General features: G+C 39.4%; 1 protein-coding gene across 6 annotated transcripts in view; it reads right to left on the bottom strand.

Annotated features, from left to right (window-relative positions):
* Positions 1-3,171: 3,171 nt before the first annotated feature.
* The window catches only part of LOC147361913 (ATP-binding cassette sub-family C member 4-like), a 195,388-nt gene continuing 178,285 nt past the window's right edge, over positions 3,172-20,274 (bottom strand). For 2 of the 6 annotated variants that reach the window (XM_086330223.1, XM_086330225.1), the window contains 4 exons: positions 17,364-17,536; positions 16,823-16,928; positions 12,754-12,888; positions 3,178-7,130 (listed from right to left, as the gene is read on the bottom strand). In XM_086330223.1, coding sequence (XP_086186349.1) covers positions 7,110-7,130; positions 12,754-12,888; positions 16,823-16,928; positions 17,364-17,536 — 435 coding nt within the window. In that variant the 3' untranslated portion in view covers positions 3,178-7,109. Of the gene's footprint in view, positions 7,131-12,753; positions 12,889-16,822; positions 16,929-17,363; positions 17,537-20,274 lie in introns of all 6 variants that reach the window. The other 4 variants (XM_086330219.1, XM_086330220.1, XM_086330221.1 and 1 more) reach the window with 3 other exon arrangements.

Genomic DNA, 20,274 nt, shown 5'->3' with positions numbered 1-20,274 from the left:
TTGGAGAAGACTCTTGAGAGTCCCTTGGACTGCAAGGAGAACCAACCAGTCAATCCTAAAGGAAATCAACCCTGAATATTCATTGGAAGAACTGATCTTGAAGCTGAAGCTCCAATACTTTGGCCACCTGATGCAAAGAGCTGACTCATCAGAAATGACCCCAGTGCTGGGAAAGATGGAAGGAGAAAGGATAAGGGAGTAACAGAGGATGAAATGGCTATATAGCATCACCAACTCAATGGACATGTATTTGAGGAGATAGTAGAGGACAGAGGAGCCTGGCATGCTACAGTGCAGGGGGAGGGACTGAACAATAATTCATTGGAAGGACTGATGCTGAAGCTGAAGGCCAAATACTTTGGCCACCTCATGCATAGAGCCAACTCATTGGGAAAGACTCTGATGCTGGAAAAGACTGAAGGCCGAGAGAAAAAAAAAAAAAAAAACGGTGGCAGAGGATGAGATAGCATCACCACCACAATGGACATAAGTCTGAGCAAACTCCAGAAGATAGTGAAGGACAGAGGAGTCTGGCTTACTGCAGTCCACGGGGTCGCAAAGAGTCGGACATGACAGTGACTGAACAACAACAACAACAACAAATTCTTTCTTCTTCTTCATGGGGCCTGGGGGATGGGTGGCAGGCAAGAAAACCAGAAACAATATACTGTTGCCATTATCTTACACATCAAAAGCCATGAGGATCAGCAATGAACTTATCTATGAAACAGAAACAGACTCACAGAAATAGAGAACAGATTTGTGGTTGCCAAGGGGGAGGACATGTAGGAGAGAGATAGATTGGGAGTTCTGGATTAGCAGATGCAAACTATTTATATCTAGAATGGATAAACAACAAGGTCCTACATCATAGCACAGGGAAGTATATTCAATATCCTGTCATACATCATAACAGAAAAAAATGAAAAAGAACCTATGTATGCAGATGGTGATTGCAGCCATGAAATTAAAAGACGCTTACTCCTTGGAAGAAAAGTTATGACCAACCTAGACAGCATATTCAAAAGCAGAGACATTACTTTGCCAACAAAGGTCCATCTAATCAGGCTATGGTTTTTCCAGTGGTCATGTATGGATGTGAAAGTTGGACTGTGAAGAAAGCTGAGTGCCGAAGAATTGATGCTTTTGACCTGTGGTGTTGGAGAAGACTCTTGAGAGTCCCTTGGACTGCAAGGAGATCCAACCAGTCCATTCTAAAGGAGATCAGTCCTGGGTGTTCTTTGGAAGGACTGATGCTAAAGCTGAAACTCCAATACTTTGGCCTCATGCAAAGAGTTGACTCATTGGAAAAGACTCTGATGCTGGGAGGGATTGAGGGCAGGAGGAGAAGGGGATGACAGAGGATGAGATGGCTGGATGACATCACCGACTCAATGGACATGAGTTTGGGTGAACTCTGAAAGTTGGTGATGGACAGGGAGGACTGGTGTGCTGGAATTCATGGGGTTGCAAAGAGTTGGACATGACTGAGCAACTGAACTGAACTGAACTGAACTGATATGTAAACTGAATCTCAGAAGAAATTACCACAACATTGTAAATCAACTATACTTCAATGAAATACATTTTTAAAGAAACAAGGAAAAAAAAAAAGCCAAGGGTGTCAGTAGGTTCATTATTAGTAACATTAACTCTGGTCATTTGCTTAGCCTGGAGTCTACCAGATTTTTCCAATTTAAAAATACAATCCTTCTCTAAAGAATTAATCTGGGAAGATACTTTGAGTCTATGAAAATTCCATGTCTTCCTCAACTCGCCAAATATTCACCACCAATTCAGCTAATGATGAATTTTGTCTGAATTATTTATAACAACGATGGCTGCTATATGGTGCTATTGTGTCAATATTTCTACATTTGTGAGTTGGCATTCTATTGCAAAAAAGAACTTTCCCTTTCAATTTTTATATCTTATCAGAATCAGTATAGAACCGTCTTATGGACTCTGTGGGAGAGCGAGAGGATGGGAAGATTTGGGAGAATGGCATTGAAACATGTATAATATCATATATGAAACGAGTCGCCAGTCCAGGTTCGATGCACGATACTGGATGCTTGGGGCTGGTGCACTGGGACGACCCAGAGAGATGGTATGGGGAGGGAGAAGGGTGGAGGGTTCAGGATGGGGAACACATGTATACCTGTGGTGGATTCATTTCAATATTTGGCAAAACTAATACAATATTTTAAAGTTTAAAAATAAAATAAAAAAAAATACTCATGGATTTTTAAAAATTTTACTGTTGTAAAATTTAGGGTTTAAAAACCCTCAATCCTCTTTTGCTACTTACTTGCAACACTTCTAATGTGATATAAACTCCATCTTAGAGACTCATTGCTTTTCTAGGTAGTCTGCAAAATTTAATTAAAAAATATTTTTTCCAATAATGCCATCCAAATTTAAATATGATTAACCATTGGATCAAACACTGGTTTGGAATACCCAAAGCCTCCAACTATTGGGATGGATAATTGTGAGCATGATTACTGAATGAAAGAGTGTATTTAGTTGGAACCATCCAATGTAAGCTTTGTGTAAAGCAGTCTTAGTGTGTCTAAGTCTTAACCTTGGTTTTTAAAATATCACACAATCCCAATTTGACTCCTAAGGCAAGTCTGATGGGCCTGGTGTATAGATGGAGGTCTCATAGGGCTGGGGCATCTTATTCCTTCTGGTAATGTTATTTTTTTAGTTCTAAGTTAGAATATATATATATTTCTCCCAGCTTTCAACCCATTGTTGTTTTAGTTTATGAAAAAAAAAATTCCTTTGGAAAATTAGGTTTAAAAAGCAAAATTTCAATTAATCCATATTCTTTCTATCTTTAAAGGAAAATTAACAGCTTCCACATAAAAACTTGTGCATTGAAAAAACAAAAACAAAAACAAACCTCTGGAGGATTTTAAAGTGGCCAGTTGTGTTTCCAGAGACCTTCCTCAACATTGGGCCCATGCTGCTGATTAGAGAGTAGAATCAGTATCAATATATGCATAGTATTGTTTTTAGACTTAAAAAAAAAAACAACTCTAAACTTGAACAGTAATCTAATTATTTCTAACTTTTAAATTCTATTAAATATATGGATAATGTATAATAGGGCCTTTTGAAAGCTTATATGTTCCTATTTTAAACATAAATATGATGGTAACAATTAATAAAGAAGGTAGCGCTAGAGAGGGTAGTACTGATTGACAGCTAATCACACATTAAGCATTGTTCAAAAGCAGTGTTTCTCACCTATCTGGGGTTAAGAAGGAGTTTTATTTAATTTTACATTTTCAGCCCACTGCCATCTAATCACTGATCCACTGAGCATGGCTATGTGTAGCTCAGCCTTGTGCCCCTCTCCCTGAAAGTGCAACACACACACTGGTTTCTGGGCTGTTCAGGATTCCACCCATCCTGAGTGTGGCTGTCACAGCAATAGCTGATGGCTATGAGTTTCCAGCTTTATTAAATTTCCTGTACTTCTTTAAGACCTATTTGCAAAGAGTTCATGGCACTAGTGCACAGACCCCACTGGAGCATCACTGTCATAGTTAATCTTTGCAACAGGGCTCTGAGAATTGTACTATCCCCACCACAACCTTCAGATAAAGACCCTGAAGCATGGTGCACTTCTCAACCTTAAGAGCCCATGATTAGCAGGTAGCAGAATATGTATCCAAACCCAGTCAGTGCCCAGAGGAGCCAGTATTTGTCCCTGGAAGGCTGACTCCAGAACTTGTGCTCCTTCCTGTGTGCTTGTGTCATTTTAACTACATGTGAAGGAAGAGCAGTTTGGTTTAGGCCATCAGATGAGGACCTCCTCAAATACATCTTCTACAGTCTACAAACCTCCTTCATCCATGCCCATCCTGCTCTCCTCTCCTGGTGATTAGAAATCACCAAGGTCAATGATTCCAACCTGTGTCTTTGGATGCTCTTGGTCCATACATCATCCCAACCAAAGCAACTGTTCAAGAGCAGGAATTAGATTAATTTCTCAAAGAAGCTGAGATTTCAATGGGTAAGACACTTACCCAAGCATGTAACTATGGTTACATGACTGTAGGGTGTGTCCAGAGCCCATTTTGTTAAGGATGGTGCCAGTTTATTGTCTTGGAACCTTGGCTGGTTATCATTTTCCTTTCACTCTCAAGTGTCCCACTCTGGACAGTACATTCTTTGGGCACCCACACTGCTAGTGAGGAGTAGAGAAAGACCTGACAGGCATAACAGTGTGGCTGACTCCAAAACCAGGACTTTCTCTTATCCCAGGCTACCTCTTAAAATTTCAAAATTATAATGTTTAGAAGGAAAGTTTGTTCTCAGTCATCATTTATTCATCCAGTAAATATTTACTGAGCAACCCCTGTGTGACAGACGCTGTGCTGGAAGATGTAATTAAAAAGTGACTAGGGCACAATTCCAAGTATTTTTCTCACTTGATTTAGTGAGGAAACAGACCATGTGTGAACACTCACAGACAGGGCAGACTCCATGATTTAGATGGCCCAGTGCACAGTGGAAAGAACAGGGCCCTTGTTTACAAATAAAGTATCTCAGGATGGTGACAATGGGACACTAACCAAGCATGGTTCAGTTTAACACATGAGAGGTGCTCAGGGTATTACAGAAGTACGAGTTACCTGGGATGATGACTGATCTTAAGGTGACTTCTTAGAAGAGGTGAAAATTGGGCTAACCCTTGAAAATGAGGATTTCTGTCCTACATGGACCTTCTCCCCTGTTTTTTATACCAGGAGGTAGTGAGGAGAATCACTAAGTCACCATTTTGACTTACACATCAGTCAAGAATTTCCCCCACAGTACACCCTCATCACCTCTGGAGCTGTGATACATGCTGTGGGGGGAACATGGAGACGTGCTGTCCTGACCTCCCTTCAAGGACTTGTTGTCCAACTGCTGTAAGTGCTGCCAGTGGGCAATATTAAACCACCAGCCCCTCTAGGGGCAGCCTACGTACGATGATCCATCCAGGGAGAGGTATAAAGTCCTGGCCAGTGGACGTGTCAGGACAACCCTGAAGGGCCATCATCACTCCAGGTCCACACGGGGTCAGCTCAGGTCATCTGGCCAATGATGCAGCTTGATCCTTCCCTCTGCCCTACCCTGTTTCTTCCCTGTTGATTCCACAGTGTTGACCCCAAGGGCACCCCTGATACACATCCCAGCACTAAACTCCATCCGAGTAAGCATGTCAGAGAACCAGCCCGCAACACGTATCAGAAAACATTCCAGTACTCAGGGAGGATTTTCATTTGAAAATTACTGATTACACACATATTTATAACATTTTAAAATCCCCAAATAAACACAAAATGGTAGAAATAAGGACTTTTGTGTGAATGTGGTTACCTTTGGTTTAAAATCCAAAATCTAACATTGTCTGACCAAAATGAAATTAAGTTATATAGTAATAAAAGAAAACTATTATGTTGGAATATATGAAAGTGCCATTTTATAGCTTATAAAAAGACTGAATGTTAGCAGTTTGACATAATTCATTCTAATAGAAAAAATTCATTAGCATTTAAAATTTAGAGAACATTATACTTCTGAATAACTCATAGGTAAAAGATATAGTTAATTAAATTAGGAATTAGAAAATACATAATACTATGGCTAGTGATTAGTGGTAAGTATCAAAACTTGCAGGTTGCAGCTAAAGTGGATCTCAGAAAAATATGTTGGCATTATATCCTTATATTAGAAAAATAATGATATTATTAATCTGTTTCCAATTTAAGAATTTAGAGAAAAAATTCTGAAAGTAAAGGAAAAGTTGAAGGAAAGAATGAAACGATGAGCTAGGGAAAGAAAAACAAAACAGAAAGCATCAATCAAGCACAAAGCTGATTCTTTGAAAACAGGAAAAAAGTTATGCAAGGTTGTTAATAAAAATGAGAAGGCTCAAAGAAAATTAAAAAGCCCAAAGAACACAGAGATGCTACAGTTTAAATATATAAGGTATTGTGAATACATTTATGCCAATCAAGCTCAAAACTCACAGGAAACAGATCCACTCCTAGAAAAATGAAACTTACCAAAATGACTCTGCAGAAATAACACACTGAATAGGAAGCACATAATTACCAAAAGTTACCTAGACAATGTGGCTGCACAACACTGTGAATGTGATTAATACCACTGAACTGTATGATCAAAAATGGCTATATGGTAAATTTCATGCTATATATACTTTACCACAATTTTTAGAAAATGTAAAAAAATAAAATCTTCTATCTAGAAGACAGTCTAGAACATGGCTGTCCTTCATTAGCAAATACCCTGGAAGTGTTCCTACTTTGATAAAACATATTTTCTCTTCCTTCTCTTTTAGAGGACTTCCCCAATGGCTCAGCGGTAAAGCATCTGCCTGCAATGCAGGAGACACAGGAGAAGAACACATAATATTGTCCCTCTGTATTTTAAACATATTTCTTTTTGGAGGGTGATACCCTCTCTTCTATAATGTCATTTAAACTACAGGTATGTTTTTCCTATTAGTTTTTTCTGTAGTATTTTAACTAGAGGTCTTTGAGTGGCAAAATGGACAGTAGGTCTGTTAAAGGAAGTGGTTACACAAAACGGCAACTTCCCACAGTCTTCAAGTAAACAGAATCCCTGATGTAATTGGAAAGTAATACGTAATTCTGGGAACAGTAAAAAAAATAATCTGTGACAACTTTGTCTCAAATCTTAGAAAATCAGTTTGGCTCTGGCATCTCTCAAGACACAAAACCTGGGAGACAGCTTTTATTGATGGCCTGCAACCTCTGATTTGGATAAGAAAGAAAATAGTTTAACATATAAATTAACATAATAAATCATTTTGCAAGAGCTTGAAATCACTGCGTGAAGTTGGAGGAAAAAATTATAGATTAACATCTTGGAATATGTAAATAGTTGTTGCTGGTATAAAAAATGTATAATATAATTTATGCAGTGCAAAAACCTATTGGAAAAATGCCTTTGGAATAGACATGAACTCATGGTAGAAACAGAACATTGACTCAAAAATTGTTGAGGCTGAGGGCTGTCCACTGGAAATATTATAATCACACGGTCACTGTAATATCTGGCTATTTCCTTTCAGTGTGCACCTAAGGGGGGAAAAAGACAAAAACAACATGGTTAAGAATTTTAAAGTCCTTCAAAGGCAACACATTTCTAGGTTAACTTCTTCATGTGAAGCAAATCATACTGAAGGAGGAGACAGAACAGGCTCTATCTTGAAAGCAGGACTCCATCTTGGGCCGAACTGTGGACTTTGAGCTATATGCCCAGTATCTATGGAAACAACATACCAACTGGAAAACCAGGTCCCCAGAAGGAAGAGCCCCAGGGCTCTACATCGCCTAAAAGAATACCCTAATTATCTGTGTGACCGAATAGAATCATACATTCTATTATGCTTATTGGGGTATAACCACAAGCCTATTGATAACTGTTCACTGTTTAACTACCTAGGCTTAAGGCTTATGAATCATGGGTTAACTTTGATTGTATCTTTCTTTTTCTTTTGTTCAGACTAGTTTCAGGGAATTTTGGAGAGGTGGGTTTGGGCTCGAATGCTTAGGATATATAAGGTTTTCACAAAAACTGGTTGGGGTCCTTGGCTAAGAGAAGACCCTCCCTTGGGCCCGCCGGTTTAATAAACAGCACTCCACTATCTGCATTGTCCTTCTGAGTAAGTTTGTTTCCTGGAACGCATGGCTACACCATATCACTAGTGGAGGCACAATTTAAAAAACCAGGGGTGTATTTATTCTATGGAGAAACTAGCCTCCCTCAGTGGGACTAGACTTAATGCCACACAACTTGTAGATACACTTGCATTCTGATGATTCTGATTCATTCTGATCATTCCGTTTTGTCACTAGGGTAAACTGATAAGTAAAATCATTTTACTGACTCAAAGCCTGGAGATAAGTTAAAAACAAGGTGACAAAGAGGCTGGGAAATCTATTAATAGTGCCTGCCAAGGGTTTCTCATCTTCACACATAAAATGAGCACAACAAATTTGGATGTCAATATCAGGTTGTAATCTCTACATTTTATAAACTCTGATTGACAAGCACTGAAAATAAGGAGTAGGACATGGAAAAAGCATAACACTTTTTCATGTAGCCATGAAAAAGAATGAGACAACTGTATGTACTAATATAATGAGATACAATATGGAAAGAACAACTATCATTCGTGCTTAAAAACCAGAAGACCACATATTCACAAGTTCTTCCTGATACACAGAACAGTCAGCAGTGGTGCTGGGGCTCCACCTGGGGGATGAACTTGTAATGACAGGAATGGAAAGTGATTTACTTTTTGCTTATAATTTTTTTAAAAGTATTTTTTAAAGTGTTTACCTTTTCTAGCAGTAGATGTATCATTTGTTTTAAAACATTATTAAAATACATTTTAATTATTTAGAGTAGTGGCCCCCAACCTTTTTGGCACCAAGGACCCAGTTTCATGGAAGACAAGTTGTCCACAGACAGGACAGGGGTGGGAGGGGAGTTGGGGGAGGTTCAGGTGTAATGTGAGTGATGGGGCAGCAGACGAAGCTTTGCTCCTTTGCCCACCACTCACCTCCTGCTGTGTGCCCATGGACCAGCACCAGACTGCAGTCCAGAGGTTGGGGATCCCTGATTTAGAGTCTCTAAAGTTACTTAGAAGAACTGTGGGTATATTTTTTATTATTGAGATGCAAGGCTTCTGTCTATGACCTTTTGAAAAATGATCACACTTTTACACTGTAAAATGCTCTACAGTCTCAAAGTACGTAAGCATGTGCTCTATCATCTGATCCCCATGATAAACTGAAGAAGCCTGCAGGACTGTAATCCCTGCTTTACACACAGGTGAAGACCTGAGGTTCAGAGACCTGGGGGACACAAGGCCACATGGATGCTAAGTGCCTCCTCCATCTATTCAAACTGGTCCAGGCTCCTCGAGCTAGAATATGAGGATTTTATAACTTCTGGGCTCTATTAGGTGATTTCCTGAATAGACAAATTGACACCTCTGTTACACACTGGGAACAAAGAAACTTCAGAAAACCTCAACCAGATTTGCTTCATCACAGAACAGAATGGACGATAGGCATTCATACTTTGAGGTGAACTGTGTCCCCTCCAATTTTTACATGTTGAAGTCCTAAACCCCCTAGTACCTCAGAATGTGACTGTATTTGGAGACAGGGTATTTAAAGAGGCAATAAAGTTAAAATGAAGTCATACAGGTGGGTCCTAACCTAACAGACTGGAGCTCTTATAAGAAGAGGAGATCAGGACACAGGCACACAGAAGGAAGACCATGTGAGACACAGAGAGAAGACGGCATATATAGAGTAAAAACTTGCTGATTTAGGCTAATGCTTCCAGTGTTATAACTCTGAACAATGCATTGGTATCTGATGCTTGCACATTCAAAAAATTGATAATCTGACAGCTTACCTAAAAGGATGCAGAGTATGCAGAAATAATGCCAAGAAAATATTCCACTGGAATGGGAATCAAGAAATGGATTTCTGAAGAGGTGACCTAACCCAGGTGTAGGACTGAAATCCAAAAGTGAGGTTCTGCACTCTGTGAACTTGGGTGATGGCCCCACCTTGGCTACTATGTGAAAGGAGCAGTGTTCTCAGACTCAACACAGAACATAGTACTTAAGGTGGCACTCAGCCTCCCCCAGCAATTCCCGCTTTGTGCACCCTGGATCAGCTCTGTGACCTTAGGTGAGCCCTGGACCCAATCTCCTCATCCATGACATGAATAAAAATGGACCATCATGAGATTAAGTGAAATCATATATGTGAGAACGATGTAGAAGAAATGATAAAGAACTATACAAATGTAACTTACCATTAATATCGTTAGAGTAGGTGCAGGATTACTAGACAGGAATCACAAGATTTCTAATTCTGTGACCTATGTCTGCTTCCATATGTATGTTACACAGACTTAAAATATTCACTGAAAGAACAGATTTCTAATTCTGTATCTGCTGCAAACCAGCTTAACACTAGTTATATACATAGGGAAACTGTGGAAAATTCTTACAGAGATGGGAATACCAGACCACCTGACCTGCCTCTTGAGAAACCTGTATGCAGGTCAGGAAGCAACAGTTAGAACTGGACATCGAACAACAGACTGGTTCCAAATAGGAAAAGGAGTCCGTCAAGGCTGTATATTGTCACCCTGCTTATTTAACTTATATGCAGAGTACATCCTGAGAAATGCTGGGCTGGAAGAAGCACAAGCTGGAATCAAGATTGCTGAGAGAAATATCAATATCCTCAGATTTGCAGATGACACCACCCTTATGGAAGAAAGTGAAGAGGAACTAAAAAGCCTCTTGATGAAAGTGAAAGAGGAGAGTGAAAAAGTTGGCTTAAAGCTCAACATTCAGAAAACGAAGATCATGGCATCTGGTCCCATCACTTCATGGAAAATAGATGGGGAAACAGTGGAAGCAGTGTCAGACTTTATTTTTTGGGGCTCCAAAATCACTGTAGATGGTGATTGCAGCCATGAAATTAAAAGACGCTTACTCCTTGGAAGGAAAGTTATGACCAACCTAGATAGCATATTGAAAAGCAGAGATATTACTTTGCCAACAAATGTCCATCTAGTCAAGGCTATGGTTTTTCCAGTGGTCATGTATGGATGTGAGAGTTGGACTGTGAAGAAAGCTGAGTGCCAAAGAATTGATGCTTTTGAACTGTGGTGTTGGAGAAGACTCTTGAGAGTTCCTTGGACTGCAAGGAGATCCAACCAGTCCATACTAAAGGAGATCAGTCCTGGGTGTTCTTTGGAAGGAATGATGCTAAAGCTGAATCTCCAGTACTTTGGCCACCTCATGCGAAGCGTTGACTCATTGGAAAAGACCCTGATGCTGGGAGGGATTGGGGGCAGGAGGAGAAGGGGACGACAGAGGATGAGATGGCTGGATGGCATCACCAACTCAATGGACGTGAGTCTGAGTGAACTCCGGGAGATGGTGATGGACAGGGAGGCCCGGTGTGCTGCAATTCATGCGATCACAAAGAGCTGGACACGACTGAGTGACTGAACTGAACTGAACCTTCCTTCTAAAGGGCCTTAGTTTCCTCACCTATAAAGTGAGGGTGTTGAATCCTATTATCTTATGATATCTGGACCTATCTAAAGTTCTGTGATCTATTTCTCATTACTCAATGTCTTAATAATATATAATGATAATATAGTTTCTAAATGAAGACTTTGACACATAGGTGGGTACAACTATTTTTGATGCGAAAAGCATAAGGTCAAAATAGCAAAAGGGTTTGGGAGGTTCCTGGGTCTCTTGGTCTCAGGAGGGAAGCTCTGACTAGGAGATACTCTAGTAGATGAAAGCACTTTGTGAATTTCAGGCAGAAAAATACAGAGTTCTTTGTTCAGCTTCTCAACATTTGCACACAATATAAGTACTTATGAAAAGTTCAGAACACAGACTTCCTTGTCCCTAAGCCTAAGTATGAACTCTAACTCTGCCACCTCTTCAGCCAGCTCTGCGACCCAGGCAATTTCCTACCTGTGAACAGTGGAAGGTCCTGCTCGGCATTTCCTCCTTTCTAAGGAGGACTGAGATGAGACACTGGTAGAGGGAACTTAGACAACAATTCATATAAAGCTTTCATATAGAAGTACTTAAGATATTGGGACATGTTTTCTTTAAGAAATATTTTAGTAAACTTCTTCTACTTACAAATGAAAATCTAGGAAATGCAGAAAAGTATGAAGAAGGGAAAATATATCCATAATCTAACAGAGATAAATTTTCAATGGGAAACCTCACCACAGGCAGCTGGAAGCCTCATCCCATCCCAAGCCATGAATGATAAGGGGCAAGAACACCAGACCTCCCTTCTCTCCCTCCATCTTCTCATCAACCCTATTCCCACTCCCACCTTGTTTCAAATTACAGATGGCTGTATGACAATGGCTAAGTCTCCTAAACCAGACGTCAGTTACCACCTCATCATTTTTAGGAAGATGTCATGTGACCTGAATGTTACCCATGCACAGAGCTTAGTGCTTCATACACCTCATCTCTGTGAAAGTGCTTTGTAAACCTTCACGCATCATTCAGACTACAGTGTGAAGCTATTGTAAGTTCTTGATTTGTCCTGAAGACAGTTACATCTTCTAGAAGGTAGAGGAAGCATGGGAGGCAAATGGACCTAATTCTAAACAACAAAGAATTAGGGAGAAATTGACAGTATTGGGTTGGCATTTTCTTTACAGATTAGAAAACAGAACAGGCCTACACCTTTCCCTGTAAAGTCTTCCTAGAACCAAAATATTCCAAAATTTTCCTTAAACTCTCAAATTCCCTGGATATTCTTTGACAGCAATCAGAATGAACGTAAAGGGTCTGCAAAATGGGTGTTCTGTTCTCTCTGAGAATCTGAATCCAGGGTCCAAAATGTGGAAAGTCCAATTTGACATCTCTCTCTCAGGCACAGGTGTGGTCACAGAGAAGAGCACATATCCCGACCCCACTCACAGCACTGCTGCAGATTCTCAGCAGACCTGCCTTCTATCTGCCATGTGTTGTTAAGACCAAGTCATGAAGCTTCCTCTCTGGAGGCTTATAAGGGCACAGAGTGCTTGTTATCAGACCCCTGGTGGAACTCATGTGAAGGGTGAACCCTGGAGATGAACTTTAATTACAACTTCCCGCAGCAGGCTCACCTGTTTTGCCCTTTCAGTGAGGGCAGCAGCCTCGGTCTCACCCAGTTGTTGTACCATCTTATAAAATAGTTTGTCTTTATTTTGCAGCAAACCATATGGGTTATCATATTCTTTAAGTCTCCCTGAATCCAAAACCTGTTGAACAGCAGAAAGAAAGCCATTAGCACACAATGTCTCCCAGGAACATATTATAACTCAGACAGTATTTCAAAAAGAGGCAGCACAGGGAGAATAGAGAGAATCTGTTTAGATGGTATGACTGGCTGGTGTTTAAATGGCTCGATTACCTTGTTTTACTAGGTAAAGGCCTAAGCCAACCATTTAATATTATAATATTATAGGAAAGGAAGAAAACAAAAGTTTTAGACTAGGATTACTGGCACTCTGTAGCATCTTACATTCTGCCCAGAGCATTTGGTGTTGTTATCTTTACCTACTGCTTTTAGCTCTCAGGCTCTGAGCTTTCAAGCAATTTATACAGATACATTGAGTTGGAAAATAACTTGATTCAAGAAAATCAAAGTCCATTTATCTAAAAAGTAGGTTGATGTCATATAAATGAAAGGGCAGTGCCCTGACAACAAATTAATGGCCAAGTTGATTTGGAAATTCAAGCAATATTTGAGGAAAAGAGTAAGTGCTTCTGGGACTTCTTTAGGGTCCTGGATTATGTCAGCTGCTAAGAGGAGCAGAATCCCTTATCTGAGAGGTTGGGATGCTTCATGAAGTTGGATGTGGTGTAGTTTACTTTTCCGAGTGAAAGCCTGGTAAAAAGATCTGGTACATAAGCAGCTTTTGCAGGACTGCTCTGCACAGAAGAAATTTATAAAAACCAGTTTTCTCTTTGGACAAGACTAAAGAAGCAAGTAAGAAATTGAGCTTCAAATTCCTGTGATTACAGCCTGCAGAGCACACAGGGCCAGCCCAACCTGAACTGCCTAGGATCTGAATCTGTTTTCACAAACTATCTTTCTTCCCCTTTCTTTCCTCAGCTTCCTGCCTTTTACCCCTTTTATTGCTCATTAGTAAGTCTGCTAATTTGAAACTGAAAGGGAGAGGAAGGGGCTCTCAACTCTTTCTGCGTATTAGTGACTGTGGTTAATGGTTCTGGAGGGGAAAAAGGTGATACAAATTTAAAAATAGTTTTGATGTTCAGTGATATTTAATTCATTTAGGTCATATTTAGAGTAAATGTATCTTAAGAGAATATGCTGGATGGGCTTCCCTGGTGGCTCAGTGGTAAAAGAATCTGCCTGCCATTGCAGGAGTCATGAGTTTGATCCATGGTCCAGGAAGATCCCACGTGTCACAGAGCAACTAAGACCATGCTCCATAACTATAGAGCCTATGCTCTAGAACCTGGGAGCCACAACTACTGGTCCCACATACATAGAGCCTGTGTTCTGCAGCAAGAGAAGCCATGCAATGAGAAGACTGCATACTGCAATGAAGAGTAGCTCCCACTCACTGCAACTAGAGAAAAGACCACACAGCAAGGAAGACCCAGCACAGGGAAAAATTAATAAATAAGATTAATTTTTTTAAAAAGAAGAGAATATGCTGGAACTCTAAACAAGACATGGATTGTTTTTCCACATCCAGATACTGCAGCTAATTTCATCCTTTGTATTTAACTGGAAACATTTATTAAGTGGCATAAAGGCCATTTTCCTGTTAATCTTTTGTTTACTACTGTGAATCATTGCTAAGGGCAGCTTTCTCTAAAGAGTTCAAAAATACCTGAATCTGTCTCAGTTCAGTCACTCAGTTGTGTCCAACTCTTTTCAACCCCATGGACTGCAGCACGCCAGCCCTCCCTGACCATCACCAAGTCCCAGAGTTTACTCAAATTCATGTCCATTGACTTGGTCATGCCATCCAACTATCGCATCCTCTGTCATCTCCTTCTCCCTCCACCTTCAATCTTTCCCAGTATCAGGGTCTTTTCCAATGAGTCAGTTCTTCACATCAGGTGGGGAGTTTCAGCTTCAGCATCAGTCCTTCCAACTAATATTCATGACTGATTTCCTTTAGGATGGATTGGTTGGATCTCCTTGCAGTCCTGGGGACTCTCAAGAGTCTTCTCCAACACCATAGTTCAAAAGCATCCATTCTTCAGCACTCTGCTTTCTTTATAGTCCAACTTTCACATCCATATATGACTACTGGAAAACCATAACTTTGACTAGATAGATCTTTGTTGGTAAAGTGATGTCTCTGTTTTTTAATATGCTGTCTAGGTTGGTCATAACTTTCCTTCCAAGGAGCAAGCGTCTTTTAATTTCATGGCTGCAATCACCATCTGCAGTGATTTTGGAGCCCAACAATTCTATTACTGTTTCCACTCTTCCCCATCTATTTGCCATGAAGTGATGGGATCAGATGCCATGATCTTAATTTTCTGAATGTTGAGCTTTAAGCCAACTTTTTCACTCTCCTTTTTCACTTTCATCAAGAGGCTTTTTAGTTCTTCACTTTCTGCCATAAGTGTGGTGTCATCTGCATATCTGAGGTTATCGATATTTCTCCTGGCAATCTTGATTCCAGCTTGTAATTCATCCAGCCTGGCATTTCTCATGATGTACTCTGCATATAAGTTAAATAAGCAGGGTGACAATATACAGCCTTGACATACTCCTTTCCCAATTTGGAACCAGTCTGTTGTTCCATGTCCAGTTCTAACTGTTGCTTTTTGACCTGCATACAGATTTCTCATGAGGAAGGTAAGGTGGTCTGGTATTCCTATCTCTTTAAGAATTTTCCATAGTTTGCGAAATTATACAGTAACTAGAATTATAGAGCAGCTATAACGATTGTGGAAAAGTTTGACATATAGTGAGAATTACCAAAAGGTGAGACAGAGACATGGAATGAGCAAACACTGTTGGGAAAATGATGCCCATAGACTTCGAAGCAGGGTCATGATAAGCTCTCAAGTTGTAAAAAATGCAGTTCTGGGAAGTGCAATAAAACAAGGTATGTCTGTATTTCTAAAGCAAACAATACTAATAAGGTTCAAAATTGGGAAAGAAGCATGTCAAGGCTGTATATTGTCACCCTACTTATTTAACTTATATCCAGAGAACATCATGCAAAATACTGGGCTGCAGGAAGCACAAGCTGGAATCAAGATTGCTGGGAGAAATATCAATAACCACAGATATGACACAGATGACACCACCCTTATAGCAGAAAGCAAAGAGGAACTGAAAACCTCTGGATGAAGGTGAAAGAGAAGAGTGAAAAAGCTGGCTTAAAACTCAACATTCAAAAGACTAAGATCATGGCATCCAATCCTACACGTCACAGCAAATAGACAGAGAAACAATGGACATAGTGACAGCTTTTATTTTCTTGGGCTCCAAAATCACTGCAGACCATGACTGCAGTCATGAAATTAAAAGACACTTGCTCCTTGGAAGAAAAGCTATGACCAACCTAGACAGCATATTAAAAAGCAGAGACATTACTTTACCGACAAAGGTCCATATAGTCAAATATATGGTTTTACCAGTAGTCAAATACAGATGTGAGAATTGGACCATAAATAAAGCAGAGTGCTGAAGAATTGATGCTTTTGAACTGTGGTATTAGAGAAGACTCTTTAGAGTCCCTTGGACTTCAAGAAGATAAAACCAATCAATCCTAAAGGAAATTAACCCTGAATATTCATTGGAATGACTGCTGCTGAAGTTTAAGCTCCAATAGATTGACCACCTGATGTGAGGAGCCTACTCATTGGAAAAGACACTGATGCTGGGAAAGTTTGAAGGCAGGAGGAGGAGGGGATGACAGAGGATGTGATGTTTGGATGGAATTACTGACTCAATGGACATGAATTTGAACAAACTATGGGATATAGTGAAGGAAAGAGAGGCCTGGCATGCCAAAGTCCAGGGGGTCACAAAGAGTCGGACACAACTGAGCGACTGAACAACAACAATTTTCAGGAATGAGAGGAGAAACTAAGAGAAAATTAAATTACTGGAGGTTCCTATCAAGTTTTACAAGGATGGATATGCTGAAAAACTTAACATAAATGAAAAAAGCTAAAATGGTAGGGTCTTACCATTATCTGTGTACAGTCAATGACGTTGCTCAAATTGTGTGTGATGGTTAGCACAGTGCACTGGGAAAATTTCTCATGAATTGTTTTTTGTATTAACTCATCAGTTCTATATTTAAAAAAAGTTAATATAGTTCAGTAAAGACATGACAAGCAGACTTAAGACTTAAAAATATATGATATTTTTATAATGTTTCTAAAAATCAGTATGTTAACATATAATCTTGTTCCTAAAAAACTAAGCATAAAAATCTATTTAGAAATTTACTCTTTTTCATAAAATGATGGAAAATAATCTTCCCTCAAAATTGCTTGAAACTATAAGGAGCTGGATTTAGGAATATAGCTCTCTCAGGATGCCTCATAACAACATTAATGCCATACAAAATGTCTTGGTTTTTCCTTTGTTTTCTGGAATTGATATTATCAAAAGATATCCATTGGACTAAGAGAGCACTTAGAAACATTTCTAAGCATCACTAAATGTTTTCCATTTACCACACTGACAAGTCAGATTCAAGGTTTCCCGGTCTCAGCTCCATACCTTGGATCCACATTCGATGTGGCTTTGTCAATAATCAATATCCGATTTTCTCTGAGGATAGCCCTAGCAAGACACACCAATTGTCTCTGTCCAGAACTCAAGTTCAACCCGGATTCTGCTAATTCAGCATTCATTTTACCAGGAAGACCTTCAATAGCTTCTTTAAGTTGCACCTGTAGGTACAGAAAGAATGACTTTTTCCTAAGCAAACTATTACTAAAGTAGACAAACCTCTTAGACATTAGAGCTTTGATGTCCTCAGGACTTCTTACACATATTGCATGTACAGCCAGGGTGATAGGAAGAGCTCTTTCCAATGAGCATTCACTGAGAAAGATGGTGGAGTCAACTAAGGACAGAAAGATCTCAGTGTCCTCCATCCCTGCTACAGGATATACACCAGAAACCCTGCCTAGGGATTAGTTAAGTAAGTCTCTCAAAAAATGAAGCCATTTCTCCCAGTGTGGTTTCAACAGAAAAGTTAAAATGATCTTTATGGTTGAGTCAAGTTTCCCAAAGTACACTTTGCATAGGAGTTGGTACACTAAAGAAAAACTTTAAAAATATTTACAGTAAGTCTTTTTCTCTGAAGATATAATCTTACCAACACTTTACCATTTGTTGAAGTTTACAATATGCAAATTCAAACAATGGCAACTGGAGCCTATTTTGATAACAACTCTTTCCCAAGTTTAATTCTATAAATAGTGGACCAATCAAGTGCATTTTCCTCAGTGTCATAAATGTCTTACAGTGAATGAAAACTCATTCACGGAGTTTCATATGAAAACTCATTATATGAAAATAAGACACAACACCTTATTTCCCCCAGAATATGGATATAGGTGATGTCTATATTAATCTATCTTCATAAAATTGTACTTATTAGAGGAAAAACAAATTTTTGACTACCACAGATACTTGAAAAGTACGTTTGGTGGTAGGGGTCAATTAAATAAATATTTACTTTGGAAAAATATTATAGGGCATGAACCAAACTCAGGCTATACTTAAAGAACAAAGACAAAATGCACTTCAAATTAAGAGACCAACAGATTGATGAGTGATGGCCGATAAGTTATCTGACACATTATAATGTCAGATAATAACACACCAAGGGTTAGTGAGGAGTATTTTCATTTTTTTATTTTCAGGTATCCTAAATGATGGAACATATCTATGAACGTAAACCTAAATTGTGCTATTGATGGAGTCCAATCCCAAGAAAGGGGAATTCTGAGTTAGAATTAAATATGGTATTGTTATGCAGCATTATCCTGAGAAGTACACACAATCTAAAGGGTAAGACTTGGACTGTGGTACAAGTGGTTGGACTTTCTTAAGACACATCCTGACTCACACTTGCCCCTGACTTGGATGACATCTCATCACTAATTTGGTTTTCTACTTTCCTTCGATTTTGTCCATATCCACTTTATGAGGAAAAAGGGTTGTTAGAGGAAATGTTTTCAGAAAATGATGTTTTCTGAGACTCTGTTTTCATTTATAAATCAGGGATGGCTATGAGAATATACGAATATAAAGGTTTTCTGTAGTGTAATCATAAAATCAAGTTATAATTAAGTATTAAAATGGGAAAAAGGATAGTAGAAGGGGTAAACAAAAATAACTAGGAATTATAACTAGTGAATCTGAAAATATCCTGGATAACAGTGTAATATTACTATTAAATTTATTGATTGAGATAACTGTATTAGGACATATAAGAGAATGTCCTGTTCTCACAAGGTATATATTTATATGTTTAAAGCCAGAAAGAAAAACACCAATACAGTATACTAACACATATATATGGAATTCAGAAAGATGGTAACAATAACCCGTATATGAGACAGCAAAAGAGACACTGATGTATAGAACAGTCTTTTGGACTCTGTGGGAGAGGGAGACTGTGGGATGATTTGGGAGAATGGCATTGAAACATGAATAATATCATATATGAAATGAGTCGCCAGTCCAGGTTTGATGAAGGATACTGGATGCTTGGGGCTGGTGCACTGAGACAACTCAGAGGGATGGTACAGGGAGGGAGGAAGGAGGAGGGTTCAGGATGGGGAACGTGTGTATACCTGTGATGTATTCATATTGATATATGGTAAAACCAATACAATATTGTAAAGTTAAAAAATAAAATTAAATTTTAAAAAGTGATTCTAACTTTTAAATAAACATTTCTTCAACTTACAAACAATTCATCAAAATATAGACTTTTAAAAGAGAGGAAGAAAAAACAGGAAGACATAACAGCTGATGAATCCAGGTGAAGGTGTATATGTCTTCATCATATTATTCCTTTCATGTTCCTGTAATTTGAAATTTTTAAAACAAAAAATTGGAGGCTTGGTACTTCCCTGGTGGTCCAGTGGTTAAGAATCCACCTGCCAATGCAGGGAACATGGGTTCGATCCCTGGCTCAGGAAGATCCCACATGGAATGGAGTAAGTAAACCCATGTGCCACAACTACTGAGGCCACATTCTAAAGCCCACAAGCCTCAGCTATAGAGCCTGCGTGTCGCAACTACTGAAGTCTGTGTCTCTAGAGCTAAAGAGCCGCAACAAGGGAAGCCATGGCAATGAGAAGCCCATGCACTGCAATAAAGAGATAGCCTGCCAGGGTCCAGCCCCGGCTGATCCAAGGTATTCGAAGGAGAGACGGCGTAGGCGAGGATCAGGAAACAACTGCTTAATTAAACGTTAATTAAGGATATAAAGAGTAATAGAATGAGGATAGCTCAGTAGGAAAATTCAGTGGAGAAAAGAGGCTGAGTAGCTTGGTTTACGCGGGAGACCAATAAAACTTCAAGACAAGAAGTTTGCACCACTTACGTAGGCCGCAGGCATCCTTCCATTCTCCCAAAGGAGAGGAGACATTGAGGCCTCCCCGGTCGG

This window comes from Bos grunniens, chromosome 12 (genome assembly GCF_055505025.1).
Source record: "Bos grunniens cultivar Pamir isolate PY7600 chromosome 12, Bosgru_T2T1.0, whole genome shotgun sequence".
Classification (NCBI taxonomy): Eukaryota; Metazoa; Chordata; class Mammalia; order Artiodactyla; family Bovidae; genus Bos; species Bos grunniens.
This window is presented reverse-complemented; position numbering and strand designations above follow the sequence as displayed.